This window comes from Acinonyx jubatus, chromosome A3 (assembly GCF_027475565.1).
Source record: "Acinonyx jubatus isolate Ajub_Pintada_27869175 chromosome A3, VMU_Ajub_asm_v1.0, whole genome shotgun sequence".
Taxonomy (NCBI): domain Eukaryota; kingdom Metazoa; phylum Chordata; class Mammalia; order Carnivora; family Felidae; genus Acinonyx; species Acinonyx jubatus.
In genome coordinates this window covers 4953428-4975222 of record NC_069388.1, presented here as the reverse complement: position 1 = coordinate 4975222, position 21795 = coordinate 4953428, and the positions used below count along the sequence as shown (strand labels likewise).

General features: G+C 44.7%; 1 protein-coding gene across 2 annotated transcripts in view; it reads left to right on the top strand.

Annotated features, from left to right (window-relative positions):
- Positions 1–21795, top strand: part of VAPB (VAMP associated protein B and C) — a 52681-nt gene that overhangs the window by 8737 nt on the left and 22149 nt on the right. For both annotated transcript variants that reach the window (XM_027046733.2, XM_053199780.1), the window contains exon 2: positions 20051–20203. In XM_027046733.2, the coding sequence (XP_026902534.1) occupies positions 20051–20203 (153 nt within the window). The remainder of the gene's footprint in view (positions 1–20050; positions 20204–21795) is intronic.

Here is a 21795-nt window from a genome sequence, read left to right as displayed (position 1 = left end):
CGGGTTCCTCTTCGGGGTTTCGATCTCACAGGGAAGGGGGCATCTGAGATTTGTGTCTTGCTGGGCTCTTACTGTGTGCGAGGCATTTTTCTGTACCTGCTCATTCATGTAGTTCTTACAACAGCTTAGGAAGTGGAAACAGTTAGGATGTTCAGGTTCAGGAACCTGAATTAGGGGTGGAGCTGGGATTTGAACGAGATCTGCCCGCAAGGCCCGTGTCCTTTATCCGTACGTTGGCTGTATCTCTTCCCTTGGCGACCAGTGGGCGTGTGGCTGAGTAGGAAGGCCCTAGGTTTTCTTATTTATTATGTTGTTAGGAAGATGAAAGGGGGTCTGGAAGTAGGACAGTGGGCCTCGAGAAGGAGAATTGAAAGAGAAAGGAGAGAAAAAGGAAGGAAAGGTGCTTCCTTGTCATCTCGGCCTGTGATGGCCGCCTCGAATGCTGGCGTGAAGCGCAGAGTTGTTCTGGAACCTTGGAGCGCCTGACTGACGTTAAACATACCTTTCTTCCAATTCTTTTCTCCCCTAGGAACTCACGTTCTAACTCGATCACTTCTGACCATGTCATTAATGTGTTAGTGTTAAAAATTGTGTCCTGGTATTATCACCGCATCTTCCCTTCTGCCACCCGCTGGCCTACGTGAGGCCCTTTCTTTTCTAGTGCCTGCGACCCCCATATGATTGTCGCTTAGCTGCTACTATTTTCCTTCGGTCGCATCAGTCAGCAGCTATGGTAGAGTAGAAAGAAGGGGAGGAAAGGAATGGCACCTGTCTGAGAAGTCAGTATCATCGTCATCTCCGGTTTAGAAGTGAGAGGACCTAGGCCTGGACTCTGAAGAGGTATAATTTGCACCAGTCTCTCAGCGGCACAGCGTGTGTGTTTTGTATTACGAAGGGTGGGGGCTTCGTTCCCTCTGGCGCTGTCACTTGGGAGACCCTCTGCTAATCTCACTGGCTTTGATTTCCTCTTCTGTTGGATGAGGGGGCTTGACCTGAACATCACTGGCTGTTCCATCCAGCTCTAGCCTTGAGAACGGGACATTCAAGTTTGTTTTAGCTGAAGCAGGAAGATGGAAAGCCCCTTGAGGGCAGAAACTGGGGCTTGTGTTTCCCATAGAACCTGCTAGTGCCTTAGTGGGCGCCCGGGTATTTAATTAACAAACCCTCTTGGTCCTGTTTAAAAGTTCAGTCAGTGTCAGGATTCCGTCAACCTTTCCTGAGTATTCTTAGACCTTTTCTCATCTAGCTTTTTTCTGCATCTCCTCAGATTGCACAGATTGTACAGATGGTATATCATTTGCATATTTTATGTCTTACTCTTGGGTGCTTCATTTTCTAACTGCTTTATTTTCTCTTCTAGAATGCAAACTCCTGTGGGTTTTGCTTCTTTAGTTTTTCCAGCAATGACTAATAGAACATGCCTTCTTTTTCTCCAGGTACTTTTTGAGACCCTCACCTTTCCTTTTTTGTTTGCTTTTTTTGTTTTGTTTTGTTTTGTTTTCTTCTTTTTTTTGGAGCAGGTTTAGATTCCCGGTAAAGGTAACAGGAAGGTACAGAGATTTTGAATATACCCTTTGTTCCCACAGGCATAGCCTCCCCCGTTATCAACACCGCCCATGGGAGTAGCACATTTGTCACAATTTATGAACCTACACGGCTACATTATAATCTCCTAAAGTCCATAGCTTGTATTATGGTTCACACTTCGGGTTTGGACAATGTATAATGATACGTATCTACCATAATAATATTATGAAGAGTAATTTCATTGCCCTAAAAATCCTGTTTTTCAACCTACTCATCCCTCTCTTCTCTCCAGCCGCTGGCAGCTACTGATCTTTTTACGGTCTCCATAGTTTTATCTTTTTCAGAATATCGTGGAGTTGGAATCAGAGTATGTAGCCTTTTCAGATTGATTTCTTTCACTTAGTAATGAATATATTCTTTTCCTATGGTTTTCTTCCACTAACCCCAAAGAAAGGACACAACCCTGGACACGGTCATCTTTTTAGTATTCCGTAGGACCATTTGAAATAGAAGCATACCTAAGACTAGAAAGAGGGATTTGCTGAAAAACCAAAGGTTTGTCCTTGTGGAGGCTTATTTGAATTCTCATTCTGTTGGTTGAATTGATTTGTTGGCATATAAATGTATCCTGATGGACTGCTCTGAAAATCTAAGTCCATGCTTTTTGACCTTCTTAAAGTCAGACACTGCTTTACTAATTGGATGAAGGAAAGCCATGAATCACGCCTTAGAGAATCTGCAGGTGTATTCGTTCAGAACTTCTCGTGTAATTTGGGGACAGAAGGATCGCAGTTCCCGTGGGTGTCTCGTTGACCTCCGGTGTCAGAGAATGGCGGAGGGGGAGAAACATGCGAGGTCATCTGGAGAAGTCCCGAGGAACTTCGTCAGTTCATTTGGGTCTTTTTATTTTCTCCTCTCATTTTTTTAAATGAATGCGTTTGCTGCCTTTCTCCCGCAGAGATAGTTTCTCTCTTTCTTTACTATCCAACGCTGAGCGCGGTGCTGGGTGCTGGCGGCTTAGTCGTTTTCGGTACGCACCTGAGCGTCGTCTCGTCCACCTCAGTCTTGGTTGCCCTCCTTACTGGTTCCCCCTTCACGTTCCTTCTTTTCCTCGCAAGCTCCTGGATGTAGCGGTCCTAATGGCCATTTCCCCGGCACCCGGGCACCCCCCTGTTGCTGCCTCAGCACGCGCCCCTCTGCTCCCGAGCCCTGCTTCCGTCCCCAGCCTCGTCCCCGCGGGCTTCTCCCACCCAGGGGCCCACTTTTGCCCGCTCCCCCTGGAGTCCTGCTGCGAATGCTCAGGGCGATAGGTTTTCTCCACCTCTTCTCGCTTTTCCTTCTCAGCGTCCCTCACTGTCCTCCCTCGTCCCCGCTGGGGAGGTCTTCCTTGGCACTTGCAGGTGACCCGGTGACCGCCAGAGGACCGCGGGCCTGACCCGAGCCCATACACGGGGCCGCGGGGGCGGGGGGTGCAGTAGGTGCCAAACCGCACGCCTCGCTCCCTTGTCTTTTTCTCTTCCCGGCTCCTCGTCCCGCAGGGACTGCTGTGTGAGCGGGGCCCACGTCCGCGCAGTTGACCGGTTCGGTGACTCAGAAAGCCCGTGACTCAGATCTGCCCCTTCTTCCTTGTTCCTCCGTGGCTGCCTTGCTTCCCCCGGGTGACTGTCCTACCTCTTCGCTGGCCTTCCTGTCTGAGTCCTCTGTCTTGTCTCCGTCCTGGTGACGCTTTCACATGCGCAGGTCCAGCTCATCTCTTGCTTGCCTGAAATCATTGAATGTCTCCCCGTTGTCAAAAGAGTGAAGTGTACGTTTTGTAACAAGACCCGGAAAATGGTCCGTGCCTGTCGCCCTTGGTCTCCGGCGTCTTCTCTCCTCCACTCAGGTTCCAGCCGTTCCTTCTCCCCGGTGCTGGGGCTTTGCAGAGGTTGTCTTCCGCCACGCAGAACGGGTCCATTCTGTGCGGACCCGTGTGGACCCTGTGCCCTCCGCTCAGGGACATTCAAGGGTTCCCACCGTGCTGGCGCTTCCGTCTGGCTGCACGCTTCTCTTCCCGCCCGTCCTCCCCCGCCGTTTCAGAGTCCGAACTGCTCCCTCACCCTGTATCCTTGGCCCGCTCCTTTCGCGTCGCAGATGGCATCTTGCTCCGTTAGCCAGCCCGTCCGGTGTCTCACGTTGCTCCTCTACTTACCTCCTGCCCGGTGCCTGCAGACGTGCTTCCGTTTCCCTTCCCGAAAAGAAGTCGCGTACCCCAGATCTTCCCCTGCGGACGCGGACGCCCAGCCTTCCATCACAGCTGCATTTCTGGAAACACGGACTCTCAGTCACTGGCTTACGCCTTCACTTCCCTGTCACTTTTCAGGCCTCACCGCTCCACTGAAACCTCTCGTGCTTCACCGGGTTTCTCTCTGCGACATTTATCTTTGACTTTTCCGGTGAACTGCCCACCTCTTCAGCGTTTCTTTTACCGGGTGTTGACATGACCCAGGCTCTGTCCTCCGTCTTCTCCGTTTAACCGTTTTCTTTCTGCTTTCTCATTAGCAGCGCCTTCAGCTGTCCCTTCTACACAGAAAACTTCCAAATTTGTATCTCCAAGCAGGTCTTCTGATCTCTGCGGTGTGCCTCCTGCCATCCCTGCCTGTCGGGTTGTCACGCAGGTGCCCCAGACTCCACGTGTCCTGTACTCTGCGTGCAGAGTTCATCCACGTGTTCCCGTCCAGCGGGTCTTTCACATCTTGGGAATGGCCCCTCCAGTCTGCTGGGTGATCCAGAGGTCCCAAACTCCTGTCGCCCCGAGGCTCCGCCTCCGACACCCGACACCCGCTCAAGCCATTGTATTCAGCACCACATGCACCCCTTTGCTGCTTTGATCTCCACTGCCACATCCCGAGGATAGGCCCCTTCCCTTCCGGATTCTTCCCCCTGTCCCAGCTCCATTCCTGATTCTCCCTACTTCCCTCACCCTTCAAACTATCCTGTATACAGTTTTCAGAGTTATTTTTCTAAAATTGAAATTTGATCATGTCATTTCTTTATTTTAAGGCGTTCATTGGCTCCCTAGATCACATGGGTTAGTGTTCAGAATTCCTAGGCCAGGATCAAAGCCTTTCAAAATTGCGCTTTTGTTTTCCTTTTTTTAAACAGTGTCAGCTTTTATTTTCCATGTTAACAACTATAGTATTTATATGCTGTTCAGAATAAGAAGCCCTCAGACACACACACACACACACACACACGCACGCACACATGCGCTCACACTCATATACATAGTCAAATATGTGCAGATACATACCTTCTTATTTCTGGTTTATACTAAATGCTGTAGAGGCAATGGAAACTTTCAGAGCCCCTGTCAGAAAAGAGAAGCCCATTTTTTTCTTCACACTTACCTTCCTAGAATTATTTTTTTTAATTTTTTATTAAAAAAATTTTTTTTAATGTTTATTTATTTTTGAGAGAGAGACACACAGAGTCTATCTGTGGGGGAGGGAGAGAGAGAAGGGGAGACACAGAATCCGAAGAAGGCTCCAGGCCCCAAGCTTTCAGCACAGAGCCCAGCACAGGGCTCGAACTCATATACTGTGAGATCATGACCTGAGCTGAAGTTGGACATTCAAGCAACTGAGCCACCCAGGCGCCCCCCCCCCCGCCCCCCAGAATTATTTTAATATTCTTCCTTTCATTTCCTCATGCAGAGCTCATTGTCATACTTGCATAGGGTTAAGGTAATTAGTTTTTACAGTTTATTTTTACTTAAACTGTAAGGTTTTTATTTTATTTTGTATTTTTTTAAGTTTATTTATGTTGCGATTTAGAGAGAGATTGAGCGGGGGTGGGGGGTGGGGAGCGAGAGAGAGAGAGCAAGAGCGAGAGAATCCCGAGCTGGCTCCGTGCTGTCAGCAAAGAGTCCGGTGTGGGGACTCCGTTCCACGAACCATGAGATCAGGTCCTGAGCCGAGACTGAGAGCTGGAAGCTCCACCGACTGAACCACCCAGGTGCCCTGAACTGTAAACTTTTTAAAGAGCATTTGTCAGCTTCATCCACTTCCCTCGTGCCGCCTCGGCTGTGACCCTCTGTTTTCCTCCGCAAAGACCCCACTTCAGTCGCTTCACACTGCCTTCACCAGGGCTTTCCTCCAGCCCCGAAAGCGTGTCGGTTCATCTTTTCAGACTCCAGCCCTTCCCTCAGCGTTCAGCCCCCACTCTCCCCACCCTCCTGTGTTTACGTAAGATGTTACGTATTACCTTTAATATAGTATTCAGTGCAGTGAGTGGTGATATAAAACCCTTGAGTTAAAAGAGTGTGAACTCTGGGGCCAAACTGCTTGGATGTGAATCTTGGGCCCTATGTCATATGGGTCATAAGATCTTTGGTAAAGTATTTAACTTCCCTGTGCCTCATATCCTTCACTATGGGGCATGTTAGGATTAAATGAGTTAATACAGGTGAAGTGTTTGAAATAGACCTGGCACGTAGATACATACATACATACATACATACATACATACATACATTTATTTATTTATTTATTTATTTATTTATTTTTAAATGTTTATTTTTGAGAGAGAGAGAGAGTGCGCGTGAGTGTTTGTGCAAGTGGGGGAGGGGCAGAAAGGGGGGATAGAGGATCGGAAGCGGGCTCTGCACTGACAGCAGCCAGCCCGATGTGGGGCTTGAACTCATGAACTGCGAGATCATGACCTGAGCCAAAGTTGGACGCTCGACTGAGCCACCCAGGTGCCCCTATTTATTCATTTTTAAGAAGATTTCCTATCTTAGATTTTTAATGTTATCTCTACCCAGAACATGGGGCTTGACTTACAACCCCGAGGTCCAAGAGTCGCATGCTCTACTGACGAGCCAGCCAGGCATCCCGGACCTGGCACGACTGAATGTTAACTGGTGTCTGATCATTTCTTCCCCCTCCCCCTGCAGATATATCGTCCTAGAGCCTCAGTCTCACATTCCTGTTTCCTAATTCTGGATGGGTCCTGGAATGGTCCTCCCAGCATGCTTCAGGTCTCCCCGGGGTTCGGGTAGGAGCAGCAGAGCCATGTCTGTGGCTGGGGGCTTAGCACAGCTGCCGGGCAGTTCATTCATCAGTTCCTGTTTGAATGCCTAGAACGTGCTAAGTATCGTTCTGGATACTTGAGAGACCGAGGTGAAAAACTGACAAACCCTTGCCTTAGTGAGCTCATCTTCCAGTAGGGACGATGGGCACTAAATAAATAAACAAACAGGAAATGTGTGTAACTTGGTGCCAGATAATAGTAGCTGCTGAGTGTGGCGGTGGGAAGGGAGGTGTTGTGCACAGGTTAAAGGGGTTTGGCAGTGGGTTTTCTTTTCAAGAGGCTGACTGGAGGGGCACCTGGGTGGCTCAGTCGGTGAAGCATCTGACTTTGGCTCAGGTCGTAATCTCATGGCTTGTGAGTTCGAGCCCCTTGTTGGGCTCTATGCTGACGGCTCAGAGCCTGGAGCCTGCTTCAGATTCTCTGTCTCCCTCTCTCTCTGCCCCTTCCCTGATCATGCTCTGTCTCTCTCTCCTTCAAAAATAAATAAACGTTAAAAAAAGAAAGAAAGAAAGAAAGAGAAAGAGAAGGAAAGAAAGAAGGAAAGAGAGAAAAGGAAGGAAAGAAGGAAAGCAAGCAAGCAAGCAGTGACTGGAGAAGGCTGTGTTCCTGAGAAGGTGATATTTGAGGTGAGACCTGTTTGAAATGAGTGTGCAAGCCATACACACATCTGAGGGAAGAGCATTCCAGACAAGCAAGGGCAGGGGCAAGTGCAGGGCACCAGAAGGCACCGAGCTTGGAGTGTTCAAGGAGCAGGAAGCTCAGGTGCCCGCAGAAAAGGAGTTCTCTAGTGGACAGTAGAGGAGGGGCTCAGAGAGGAAGGAGGAGCCCTCTGGTAGGCCAGCCACAGCAGGGACTTGGGATTTCGTTGTGAGTGCTCGAGACACCATGGAGGGTTCTGAGCAAGAGTCTGATTTCCTTTCCGCTCCTTTCCGCTCCTTTCCGCTCCTTTCCTTTCCGCTCCGCTCCTTTCCCCTCCTTTCCTCTCCTTTCCTATTTATTTATTTAATGTATTAAGATTTTAATCTACACCCCATGCGGAGCTCGAACTTACAACCCCAAGATCAGGGGTTGCACGCTCTACTGTCTGAACCAGCAGGCTTCCCTGGAGTCTGTGTTTAAATGGCCATGGCGTGGGGTGGGGAGAGTGGGCTCCGAGAGACGGGAGGGAAGGGAGGTGTGTGGGTGATGGCGTGTATGGAAGCCGTAAGGCTACTACAATAACCCAGGCCAAGTGTACAAGACGGACCGTGGCTAGGACCAGGGAGGGCGGCCGCCGTGGAGAGAATGTGGTGACAGGTGCTCGCATTCCAGATGTGTGTTGTAGGTAGACCTGGCTGATGGGTTTCGTGCAGAGTGGAGCGTGGAGAAGAGGGAACTAAGATCCCTGCTTTTGGCCCGAGTATTTTGGTGAGGGGTGGTTCCTTTTCCTGAGATGGGGAAGCAGTGGGTTTGGGGCAGGGGAGTGGGACTCCAGGGGGTGGTTGGTGCCTGATAAACTTCAGATGCTTGGTGCACCTGCAAGCCAACATCCAGGGAGAGGAGCAGGCTGTGGATAGAAATTTGGCAGTCCTTAGCTTATTGTTAGGATGTGGTATTCGAAGGAATACTTGGTTTTCCAGTTGAGAGATTAGGGAAGCCTTTCCAAAGGAGGAGGCATTTGAGCGATACTTTGAAGGATAAGTATGATTCCTAAAGGCAGAGAAAGGGGGAAGTAGATATTTTTTATCCAAGCCTCACAGCCTTTTCCCCTGGTCTCTGGTTGAATTTAAGAAGCTGCTGACCTGGTTGGTAATCTCTTTCCTGGGGTCTCCACTTAGGTTCTCTGTTGAAAAGGAAACCAGAGCAGACAGCACGTTCTGCTCTCTCTCATTGTTCACCAACTGAAAATGCAAGGTGGACCATGGGGGTGCAGAACGCCGCACAGGCTTTGCTTCACCCCTCCGTGTGTCTGCTGCGAACGGGGATGTGTTCGTTGTGGAAGCTTTTCATGTGCTGTCATCTTTGCTAAAGATTGGACACTTCGGGGGAGTTTTTACTTGTGGTGGTATCTTACCCACTTGACTTGAACTGTTAATTTACATTTTTTTTTTAATGCTTATTTATTTTTGAGAGAGAGAAAGAGCACGAGCGGGGAAGGGGCAGGGAAAGAGGGAGACACAGAATCGGAAGCAGGGTCCAGGCTCTGAGCTGTCAGCCCAGAGCCCAACGTGGGGCTCGAACTCACAAACTGTGAGATCATGACCTGAGCTGAAGTTGGATGCTCAACCGACTGAGCCCCCCAGGCGCCCCTTGAACTTCTAATTTTTAACTTGCTCAAATTAAAACCGCAACTACAACCATGAGGAATTGGGACCCTTTTTTCCCTCACCACTTACATCCCTCACTTGGGCATAATGTCTGTCTTATTGTCTTTTCTTTTTTTAAATTTCTTTATTTTGAGAGAATGCTAGTGGGGGAGGGACAAGAGAGAGAATTCCAAATAGGCTCAGTACCATCAGCACAGAGCCCCATCCCGTGAACTGTGAGATCATGACCTGAGCTGAAATCAAGAGTCAGATGCTCAACCAACTGAGCCACCCAAGGTGCCGCCATAACGTCTGTCTTGACTCTTATTGCTTTGTGTGAAAAAAATGAGTCCCATTTCGCCACTCTCCTGTTGAGGTAGAATTTTATTTGGAGTGGCATATTGCTTATCTTCTTATTTTTGAAATCACTGTAATCACAAATTTTGGTCTTCTGGTAGGAGAAAAGTGACTAGATGTTTGTTAGTCAATGCATAAAGATTGTGCTTTGAAAAAATTCAGTTAAATTAGACCATTAATGGCCTGAGACACTTTTAGAACTGATACATAAAATTCATACTAGTCAGGTGTGGTGTTATTACCTTAAAATACTCTTCAACTGTCTGCTCTTGTCTCAGTACTGAGTATAGATAGGATTATAAAGCTTCAGCCCTTATGTAATACTTTTAGCTCTTTTTCTATTTAGAAAAAAAAAGTGTTGCATTAATGGAAAGTAGTGATAGTACTTAATCTCTAGATGGGTCAAGGCTTCCAGTCTTCACAGTTATAATAATAGATTTTGTCAACATTTTAGGTTTGCATCTTTGTCTTGAATTAATGAGACCACTGCTACATTAACCATATTTTTAAATGATAACCTTGATTTTTTTTAAAGTTTACTTATTTTGAGAGAGAGAGAGAGAGAGAGAGAGAGTAAGTGAGTGTGTGTGAGGAGCAGAGAGAGAGGGAGAGAGAATCCCAGGCAGGCTCTGTGCTGTGAGCGTGGAGCCTGATGCAGGGCTCGAACCCACAATCTGTGACATAATGACCTGAGCCGAAATCAAGAGTCAGATGCTTAACTGACTGGGCCACCCAGGCACCCCCAGCCTTGATTTTTATAAATGACACAAGAATGGCTGTTGATGTAGGTATTTTGGTTTTCAGCAACTCCACAATTCAGGATGCCAGTATTCTTATATATACAAGGCATCCTGGGCAAGAAGAAAATGATTTCAAACATTGCCTAGATCGGATGTAAACCAAAGGTAGCTTTCTTTATGTGGAGAAAAACTTAAATACAGAAAAATACGGATAATGTAGCAAACAGCCAAATACAGCAAAATGTTAACAGTCTGTTCCAGTTGCTTTAAATCTTCCTTTGTTTAATAAGTAAACTTTCCTAAGAATTTGAAGACACTCCTGCCCATTCATGCTCCTCTCTTTTCTTTATTCTCCAGAGGAGTTTAGTGTGAACTGCCTCCATTTTTGTCTGTGTTCTTTTCCGTGGCATCATGGCACAAGTATCACTGAGCGTGCTTTTGAGAACCATCTCCTGTTGAAATCCGGTCCGGTTCATTCTTTTCAGTTGTCCTACAGCGTTCCTTCATAAGAATGTAGCGTATTTATTAATGAGTCCTTTGTGTAGTCTGAATAATAGCTGGTTATCTTTTCACGTCGGCTACAAATAGTTTTCAGTTTCCTAAGCTGTTCCTTGCTGTCTAGCCGGGTGTCTTTTTCGGGTAGCTTTCCTGAGTTTGATCTCAGGCCTTCCACAGTACTTTTCTCCATTGAATTCTTACACTATGGCAGACTGCCTTGTTTGTGGTCTCTTTTTCCCACCCATGGAGTTGGTGGCAGACTGACTTTTAGTTCTTTCTGCTCCAGAGGAGCTAGGAAACTAGTGAGTTGAATAAACAGCCTGAAAGGCTGCTAGAGTCTGTTTCAGTCAGGCTGGCTTCTGGCGTGCCTTTGATGGCATCATTAGTATTCTTGGTGTTGATTTCTCTTGCTCTAATAACGGGTGTGATGTGTTTGTCTCCGGAGGATATTTTATTTTATTTACTTTATGAATTTAAAGGTTAATTTATTAATTTAGAACACTGTGCATTCTAAGGTTTCTTCAGGAAAGGGATGTGTCTGTGCAGCGTTCTTTCTGTGTGGTTATTTCAAAATAAGACCTACACAATTAGGCTTTCTGTTGATACGTTGGAATCCAATATCTGCATTAAAAATATATTGGTTGCAAAGCTTTATTTTTGTTTCTGAAGCATCGATTTAATGCGAGAGCTAACAATTCAATCAAGAAAATAGATGAAAAAAACATTTTCTCCCAGTGTCCTTACTGTTGAATTCATAGTTATTTAAGAGCCTACCCTCTTTGAGTACCTGTTACTATGATACCTTTTTTTCATTTTTTTAGAGGGGGTGACTTTAAACAAAATTATCATAGAATAATAATGATGAAAACATTATTGACTCAAGTCAACATTTTTAATACCTTCACCCTGTATGTGAACAGCACAAATTCATCATGACTTCAGATCCCAGTTATGGAGTAGGCATCTGTTTATAGGAAACATGCCAGGATCAGAGTCGAGTTGCCCCTAAGGAAGTCTGGTGTTCATTCATGTTGTACACATTTATTGAACCCCTTTACTACTTGGGATGACTGTTCTAGGCTCAGGGCATCCAGTGATGAATAGGACAGACTCAGCTTCCTCTCACAAAGGGGTGTTTACTCTAGGTAGGAAGCAGTCAGGAGAGGAACAAATGTAACCATCGGGTGACCGGGAACAGCACAGTCCTGTGCTGACGGTGAAAAGGGTGATAGTGCTGGGAAGGGAGCAGCATCCGTCTCGACCTTCATTCACCTGGAGCCTGGTTGTGTATACAGGGGAGGCATGTGTGCAGAGTAAACCTTTGCTTAAAATAGCTAGTCTCGGGGCACCTGCATGGCTCCGTCGGTTAAATGTCTGACTCTTGATTTCAGCTCGGGTCTGTGGGTTCGAGCCCCACCTGGGGCTCTACACTGACAGTGTGGAGCCTGCTTGGAATTCTCTCTCTCTCACTTTTACTCTCTCTGCCCTGTTTGTGCGCTCTCGCTCTCTCTCTCTCTCTGAAATAAATAGATATACTTAAAACAAAGCTAGGGTCATGGTGTGACCATTCATGCAGAAAATTTACTGAGTATTTTGCTCTGTGTCTGGAAGTATTCTAGATGCAGATCATCAGTAGTGAACAAGAGGGACAGAAATGTCTCTGGTTTCATGGAGTTTCCATTTTGGAAGGGGAAGACTTACATAAACAAGGGAAAAACCACGAGGATTGGTGCACTGCAGATGGTTAGGGAGAGCAGGAAGCAGTAGGGTGCTTTAAGGAAAATACACTGTCAGAGGGTAAATTTTAAAGACATCTATAAGATGTCCAACAGACTGTACTTTAGAGTGTCCATTTCTCCCCATTTTAATATACTTTTCCCAGGCACAGGGTCTATTGTATCGAAACCTCAAGCATGATTTTATTGTCTTAACAAAATCTATCATCAGTCCTAGGCTTCTGGAGACAGATTATTACCTTCCCAGAAGGTAATCTTTTCAGAGTGGAAGTGAAACATGGTAAGTTGTTTTTTGGAAGGGTTGAAGAAAGGAGAGATACAGTACCTAGATTGTGTTTGCAAAAATATAAAATAATACAGCTCTTTTTATGCAGAGTGAAAAAAAAGCTGTTTTGGAGCTAATAACTTTAAGTTTATATCTGGAAAGCTGAGACTTGATAGATTATATACCAGTTTGGTATATAAGTTATCTGGCAACACATACAGTTTGAATTTCAAAGTATTGTAGCTACATCAGGAACATATTACAAAGGAAGGATGTGTATTTCTAACACCAGAATTTCACGAACTCCAGAAAAAGGAAGAAAAGCAATTTATTTGCAAAGCAAAGCATCTTTCTTCATGTATACGTGTGTGTGTGTATACACACTTTATTCATTTATGTGTATACATGTAACATACATAAATATTTCAAAGTCACATTAATATTTCATATCAGAAATGTTGGGAGTGCTACCAAAAGTGAACTGATAGAAAGTCCAAGTCCAAATACTTTTTTCCTCTCTCTTGTTTTTTGTTTTTTGTTTTTTTTTTGGAAAAAATAAAAAAACCCTTCATTTTTAAAAGCAGTTTCAAGTTCACAGTAAATTTGAGCAGAAGGAATAGAGTTTCCATATACCCCTGGCACCACAGGTACCCAGCCTGCTCAACTCTCGGCATCTAGCACACAAGTGATACGTTTGTCAAAACTGATAAACTACATTGGCATGTCATTATCACCCAAAGCCCATAGTCTCCATCAGGGTCCGGGCTTGGTGTTGTACTTTCTGTGGGCTTTGACAAGTCTATATATAGTGATAAGCATCTGCCCTTACAGTGTCACGGATGATAGTTTCACTGCCCTAACTAACCCGCTACTCCCTCTGTTCAGTCCTTCTCCCTGTTCCTGGCAACCACTGATCTCTTAGTTTCCATATTGTTTCCATAGTTTTGCCTATTCTAGAATGCTATATAATTGAAAACATACAGGATGAAGTCTTTATAGATTGGCTTCTTTAACTTAGCAATATGCATTTAAGATTCTTCCATGTGTGAATTTTGGTGTGATAGCTCATTTTAGTGCTGAATACTATTCCATTGTCCGGACGGACTACAGTTTATCCATTCACTTACTGAAAGACATCTTCATTACTTCCAAGTTTTGACAGTATGAATAAAGCTGCTATGAACATCTACATGCAGGTTTTTGTGTGGACATGAGTTTTTGACTCTTCTAGTGAAAACCAGGGCATGCAGTTGCTGGATTGTATGGCAGGAATATGTTTAGTTTCTGTAAGAAACAGCCAAGCTGTCTTCCAAAGAGGCTGTACCATTGTTGCATTCCCACCAGCAATGAGTGAGAGTTCCTACTGCTCCACAGCCTGGCCAGCGCTTGGTGATGTCAGCGCTTTACATTTCGGCCCTTCTGATAGGTGTGTATGGATGTGTCACTGTTTGATCGTTGTTGTAATTGGCAGTTTCTTTCTTTCTTTCTTTCTTTCTTTCTTTCTTTCTTTCTTTCTTTCTTTCTTTCCTTCCTTCCTTCCTTCCTTCCTTCCTTCCTTCCTTCCTTCCTTTTCTTTCTTTCTTTCTTTCTTTCTTTCTTTCTTTCTTTCTTTCTTTCTTTATTTCCTTCCTTCCTTCCTTCCTTCCTTCTTTCTTTTCTTTTCTTTCTTTCTTTCTTTCTTTCTTTCTTTCTTTCTTTCTTTCTTTCAATTTGCTGTTCCTTAATGACATGTAGAACATGTTTTTATTTGTATGTTTTTTCCATTTGTTTGTCTTTCCATCTGTAGATCTTTGGTGTGGTATCTGTTCAGATCTTCGGCCCATTTCTCGTGTTGTTCGTTTTCTTGCTGAATTCCCAGAGTTCTTTGTATGTTTGGATGAAGTGTGTCTTCTGCACGTGTTTCCTCCTGGTCTGTGGCTTGCTCGTCTTCTTACTGTCTCGACACTGCCTGTTGCAAAGCAGGTATTTTTCCTTTTCGTGAAGCCCGGCTCATCAGTGATTTCTCCCATGGGCTGTGCTTCTGGTGTCTGAAAAGTCACCGTCAGACCCAAGGCCATCTAGATTTTCTTCTGTGTTGTCTTCTTACAGTTTCTTGCAATGTCTGTATCTGTAGATTGATCTATCCATCTATCTATATGTGTTCTAGTTGAATTGCCAAGTAAAAATGAAATGATACATTTACCCCTTAAAAAATTCCATGTTGCTCTTTACAGATGGGGTGATAAGATGTGCTGGAGGTTACACAGATAAGTAAGGCCCAGATGGAGTTTTGAGTTCACTTGGAGCTTTCACTCTTACCTTATACGGTTGTTGGGACCTGAACTCTCAAGTTATCTTTTATAAAAATGGTATTTGCATTTCCTGAAAGGAAGAGTTTTATTGGTCGTTTTTTCTCTGGGTCTCTGAATAAACAAACGAACGATTACAGGAAAGAGGTGCAAATTCTTGTACTGTACATAGATTGGTAAAAGGTTTAAAGATTTAATGGAATACTTTTTCTACAAAATGCTCCTGTGTTTCCCGCTTGATAAGTTTATCCAGACATTTTTGATGAGATTTCCAAATTAAAAAAAACTTGTTTGAAGTTTATTTCTGAGAGAGAGAGAGAGAGACAGAGAGAGCGAGCAGGGGAGGGGCAGAGAGAGGGAGAAAGAGAGTCCCAAGCTGGACTCGAACCCATGAACCCTGAGATCATGACCTGAGCCGAAACCAAGAGTTGGATGCTTAACCGTCTGAGCCACCCAGGTGCCCGATGAAATTTTCAGTACTTGGAACCTGACTTCTTACTGTTGAGAAGTTTGCTGGATTGTGACCTCCTTTCCTTGACCTTTAAACAAGCGCTTTATAATTCCAAGGCTCCATTTTTCTAAGACTGAAAAATGAACTGTTTCTCCTTTCACTTTCGATGCCATGCATACTTCTGCTCGCAATGTAGTCTTTGTTGTATTTGCATTCTAAGACAGGTGAGTTCCAGATCTCCTTACTGTCTGAGAATGTACACTTGGGAATGACTGTAAGTCACGCCTTGGTGGATGAAATCGTTTACACTGTGCCAGCTTCATCTAAACACCATTGAGAACGTGTCAGGATGTTAAGATTATTATTCAGATTGTTAAAAAGGGAAAAAATGTTAAAGATCATTCCTGTTTTCTCCCAAATTCTTATTGCTTTATTTATTTGACCTTCATCTCACATTTCAGATCCTTAGTTCCTAGTTTTATATAAACATTATTTGAAATAAAGAATAGAAAACCGGAAAGAAAAATGATTAAAAGTATTTGCTGTGGCCCTAGAGATACCAAATCATTTTTTCATTTTTTGTAAGAAAAAAGTCTAACTTTGGAAGGAGGTTTCATTTGTAAGCTTGACTCTGTACTTTATAAGCAGTGTTTAAATTCGTTTGGTGATAAATGTGCATGTTGGGACAGTAAAATCCCAGTTTTTACATAATGCTTTAATGGAAATGGCAGTTTTATGAAATGAAAGTGACTAGGAAAAATCTGAATGATGCTCATAAGCCCTTACATCATTTTTATTGAGGTTTTTGTATATTCTAATTCATTAATACAGGGGAAAAGGAGATCACTAACATGGTTTATTTCCTATAATTACTCAAATTGAATATAATTTATTTTCAATAAAATTCTTAGAGTACATTGCCCAGGGTGGGGAGAGGAGGGCTGGCGTGGTTTTACAAAATGTCTGGATTTTTACTCGTGAGACTTCGCTGTTTTAACGATGTTGTTCACTCGCATGTATTTTTGGCATAGTTCCCTGTAGATTTCTACAGATAAAAACCTATGTAAGCCCAAGAAATCCCAAACACCTAAAGGCCCAAGATTGAGTGTTGAGAGAGAAATCTGGGTTATTTATTTTATCCTGCTTATTACTATAAATAGGATTTGTCTTTTAATAAGACTACCTTTTATGTGATTCATATGGGTTGAAACATTTAATAAACTGGGGGAATTTCCAAAAATCATTTAGTGTTTGCAGTTAAATCTGGTTTATTTTGTGGGACACCTAGAAGAAAAGGTCAGTGTAAGGGATAAACAAATACTTAAATTTTGGTGCTCCCTCCCCCACCCCCAACTTCATGAGGTAGGGCACCTAGGAAGAGACGCTACAAACTGAGGTGGAAAGAGTAAATATTCTTAGTTTCATCACAGCGAAATTTTGCCGGCAGCCCTGTGTTCTGCTCAGTATACTTCAGACCACCTTAGGAAAGTCTCTCTTTTTTTGGATGAGATTGTGGCCCGTTATGAATTCTTGGCATTCTGCCGTGAAGATGCTCCCATGTTCTTGAGACAGAATTTTATTGGAACTAATAACTTTAAGCTTCTGTCCAGAAGATGTGAAGGCCTGATAGTTTTATAAATCACCTTCAAATTGTCGCTGCCTCCCCGCTCCCGGCCCCAGGCTTTATATTTGAAAGCTCACCCCTTTTCGGGTGTGTCTCTGTGTTGACCTGTGTCTTGTCTGTTCTCTCCTCCTTTGCCCCAGCGGCAGCGTCGGGGCGGGAGCCGTGCTCATGTGGAGGTTTTGTGATTGGCAGTCCTGGTAAAGGCCAGGGAATGTGCATATGTGGTGATTATGCCCATGTAGGGGTGTGTGTGTGTGTGTGTGTGTGTGTGTATTTAGTTGCTTTCTTAGACCCCAGAAAAGCAGAGTGGCGTTTATTAGCTTTTCTTTTTTCCTTTTATCATTGCTGCAGTGATCTCCCTCTGGGGCAAGCAGAGAGGCCTATTTATGAGGGATAAGACTTTCTCCGTCTTCATCATGAGTCAGATTGTGCGCTTTGTGGGGGGTGGAGCCACAGAGAGCTGCTGCCTCCATAATCCCCCAAACACTGTCTCAGCACCAGGTTTCCTGTTTCTCCCTTGATGCCAAAAACTTGGTGCAAGGATGGAGCGTTGTCAGCATGTGGCTCCCTCTCACTGTGGCTGAAAATCTTAGGCCACAGGGTACCTGCCCTCTTGGGTAAGCTTTTAGTTTTCAGTAAGGAGATGACTGGGGCGTAGTGAGAGGGTCGTTTGTGATGGGGGTCAGGAGGGGAGTTGCACTGGCGAAGGTGTTTTTGCCCACACCTGGCTACAGCTGGTGCTTGACTTCCAGAGGGCCAAAATGCTTGACTTCCAGAGGGCCAAAGACATGGCTTATTGGAAAGGTAATCAAATGGAAGAATTCTCTTGAGGCCTTTCATTCTTGAAGGTGTGTCATTGCCCATGGAATGAGCGTAACTTCTAGTATAAGTAACTACAGACAGTAGATGATCCAGGAGTGTAGTTGATTCTGCTGTAGTGCAACATATGCATTCCTAAAAATCACCGTACTATATAAAGTAGCACGATAAAAACGACACGGGTCACAAGAGGGAAGTGAGGTTAAGTGCACAGCATTCAAAAACTTTGTGGGTCACACACACACACGGATCGGAACCTAATAAGTGAAGTAACATGGTTTTTCACACATTAAATGGGTGGGAAACACATTAATACTTCAGTAAACATGGCACTTCACCTCGAAAAAGACGTGGAGTTTGCCTCTGGAAGCAGCCGTGGGAAGACGTGGTGTTCGTGAGTCGCTGTTCGTTGGGTGGAGGAAGGACGGCAGGTGTAACACCAGGTTCGGGTGGGTGTGGCTGCTAGCCCCCAGGTGAACTGAGGTAGCTGCTAGGGGGTCGAGGTGTAAGTAGGGGTGTATTTTATGTATTTCTAGGCAGCTTGGTTCAGCTGGCTGCAGTTTTCTGTGTTCACATAGCATTTCTTGCAGACAAAATCATGCCTAAGCAAATGTGAAATTTGTTTTATGCTCAGATTGTCTCCCTAATATGCACATCAATCACATTGGAACAAATTCACGTTTTCAAAATAAGCTTTATAGCAGAACTGGCTGTAGTTTATTTGATTTTGGAATTGAGTCCCTTTTTCTTTCTTCCTTTCCATCATTATTGATTTCTTAATTTATATTTAAGTTAAGCCCCTATGGAATTGATTTTTTATACCCTGAGCACTTCTGAAGGAGAGAAAGCAGCCTAAGATTTTAATTTTGCTAGTGCTTATCCACCAGGTAGTTTTCTCCTTGGTGGATATGCTTGCTTGCCTGCCTGCCTGTCTCTCTGTCTGTCTGTCTAGATAACGACCCTGAGACGTTTACTAGATGCCAGGCACAGTGCCTGGAAATGCAGAACATATTCTGTATTCTGGAATTGAGAAAACTGGTAAGGTATCATCCTGAATCTTCAGGAGCTCAGAGTCTCACTGAGAATTTTTAAAGGCACAGAAGGCCTTGGTTGGGTCTCCGTAGGGAACAGATGGACCAACATTATGTATTTCTTGGTTTTCGAGCATAGGAGCACACAGACCTTTCCACCCCATCGCCTAACTTCTTTGCAGACACAGAGATGGGAGTCAAGAGCTTGCTTGGAAGAAACACAAAGATACCCTTGATTTACATGGCGAAAAGGTGGCAATTTAAAAAAGGGTTGGAAAGGACCGAAGAGGTCTCGGAGTCAACCCTCCCACTAGACTCCTTAGTAAACCTAGTGGTCAAGTGTCTATGGTGGAGTGGTGAGTGGTAAATGGGAAAAAAACAGGCTTCAGAGTCATGTGAATGGTAAGATCCCCTTTGGTAGTTCCCCTCTCTGTGCATGTGTGTATGTCCTGTTTGTATCAGCATAGATGATGTGAAAAGATCTCCCGTATTAGTTACCTCGGGGGACAAGGGAAAGCTTATTAACTTCCTCTTTATACATCTTTTATTGTTTGTCTTGTTTTAAGAAGCATGTTTTACTTTTTTAATTAAAAAATCTAATAAAGTAGAAAATGAATAAATAATAATAATAAAGAATATCCTCAGGGCACTGAGCTTTGTTTCAATCTTCCCAGTAGCCCAAGTAGTTATAAACTGAACGTGACGTTTTAGGTGTGGGCTGCCTGGCAGGACCCTGAACTTGCTGTAGCCTAAGACGCCGTTACCTTTCCTGGCAGCAACACCATATTGTTAGGGGGTTCTGTGTTTATGGACCATTAACACCTCACAGTCTTTCCTACATCTGCTACCCTTGGCACGCTCTGCCCTTGATAATCATTTTGGACTCCAGTCTGGTCCTTCACATTCTCCTCATTAGAGTTCATCTTACTATCGTGGAAATCAGTATTTAACACAGGTTGGTTAAGAACCGGCCTTGGATTCAGGCTGCCTCGTTCAGATTCTGACCACTTACCGCTAACTAGCACGAACACTTAGACGGGAAATGCGCGTTCCTGAGCCTCCATTTTCTCGTCTGTAAAGCTGCAGTGACCGTAGCGTTGTGTGATTTCAAGGAGAGCCTGGATGGTAGCACGCTTCCCTAGGTTGCCTGGTGGCGTGGTGAGAACGTGCTGGATTTTAGATGCTACTGCTGGTGCGTTGACCTCGGTTCCTTTCTCCCATCCAAGAGGGTGAGCTGGTTTGGGATCTTGAATCTTCCCTTGGCCCATTCCATAGCCCTTCCCAGCCCGGAGCATAAATCGGTCAGTCTTCTGAACTTCCCTCACAAGATCTCCAATGTGGCTCTGTCTCATTCCACAGGTCCCTTCACCGATGTCGTCACCACCAACCTGAAGCTTGGCAACCCAACAGACCGAAATGTGTGTTTTAAAGTGAAGACCACGGCACCACGTAGGTACTGTGTGAGACCCAACAGTGGGATCATCGATGCAGGGGCCTCGATTAATGTATCTGGTAAGTCCTGAGGCCGGAGGCCAATAGGGTGGCCTAAAAGTCCCCCTAAAGCCAGCGGGAGTTCTTAAAAGTTTGCCCTTGGTCTAGCAAAACCAGGTGATAGCCGTCTCCCTCAACTGTCCACCCTCTGATTGAAAAGCTTAGTGGGTCCCACTCAGCTGTTGGTTTTTCCATAATTAATGCCTCTTTGCTTTAATGCTTACAGCCTTCTGCGCCTCAGTGGTTAGAGCAGAATTAAAGTGGTAACTTCGGACTTGACTTCAGTATGAGTTTGGTTTCCACTCCCTTGCAATTCAATCTGCCCTTTGGCAATAAATAAAAAAGGGCTCAACAAACTTAATTTTACTTTGTGGGAGAACGCTAAATGGAGTTATTTTCTTATTTAGGCTGAATGGTTTCTGACATTAGGCTCATGTCATTCCCGATGATTGGTAACTGCACTTTACTGATTGTGAAAAGCTCGGGGAGATGAGAGCCGAGGAGACTGGAATATATTCAAGGGCGTAAGTTTTGTACGCGTCTGATGGGTGTTTCTTTTCCTGTCTGAGGATGCATATCTTTTCCAAAGTCCAACTTCTGAAAAGATGCTGGTAAAGTGCCCGGATTGAGAATTAAGGAGATGGGAGCGATGGATTTGAGTATAAATGTCTTTTAGAAATGGAATAAACTTGCAGTGAGCGCATCAGAACTTCTGGATCCTGCATGCCTTCTGTCTTTGTGGCGGGGCTGGCGGGGGGTGGTTATCCTGTACGTTTCAGGAGACTTTGTGTCACAGAGGCTTCTGCATCATTAGAGGCTGCTGCTCATTTGAAATGGGTACCTGACTGGCTTTTTCCACAACAGATTTTGATTGTGATGCATTTGGCTATTCATTTGATACCTAAAAGAAAACAGTTCGCCTCTTTGGAAAGATATAAGGTGTTTCATTATCTGATCATTTCTGCAAACTCTTATTCCCCACGTCCTTTGGTCTTTCTCATTATGGTGCTCCAACGCCAGCTATCTCCCTGTGTGCTTCTCTCTGAGGCTGCAAGACCTGATCTGGACTCTCGAATTGGGTTGTTATCCAGGAAGTCAGGAGGGTGAGAGCCAGGTTTTATCGAGGGTCTCCTTTGTGCTGGGCCAGCACACACGTTATCTCACATAGTTTCTGTTGTCTGCCCTGTGAGGAATGCATCATTACCTGCCTTGTACTGAGAAAGAGACCAGTGGCTGTAGGCTCATGAAGCTAGCAAGGGACAGAGCCAATGTGTGGATCATTCTGTCTGGCTCTGCAGCCCAGACTGGACTTGAGCACGCTGGGGAAAGGAAGGGGTCTGAGATGTTGGCATTTCTGTACCCCTTGGATCCATATGGTTTCAGTTGGTCTGTTGAAATCCAGGGTAGCTGAAATCTTTTATTCCTTTTTATTGACTGACTTTTTTCCTCTTCATTTCTTTGCCCATATCAGATTTGAGCCAGGTTGTCAGTAGATGAGAATTACCAATTTTCACAGTAAATAAGGGGGCAGCAACATGGTTTCTCAATAAAATAGCCTCAACGGGTGGTTGTACAGCGTAGGTGTGCTTTCCAATATTAAATATAAGTGTGTG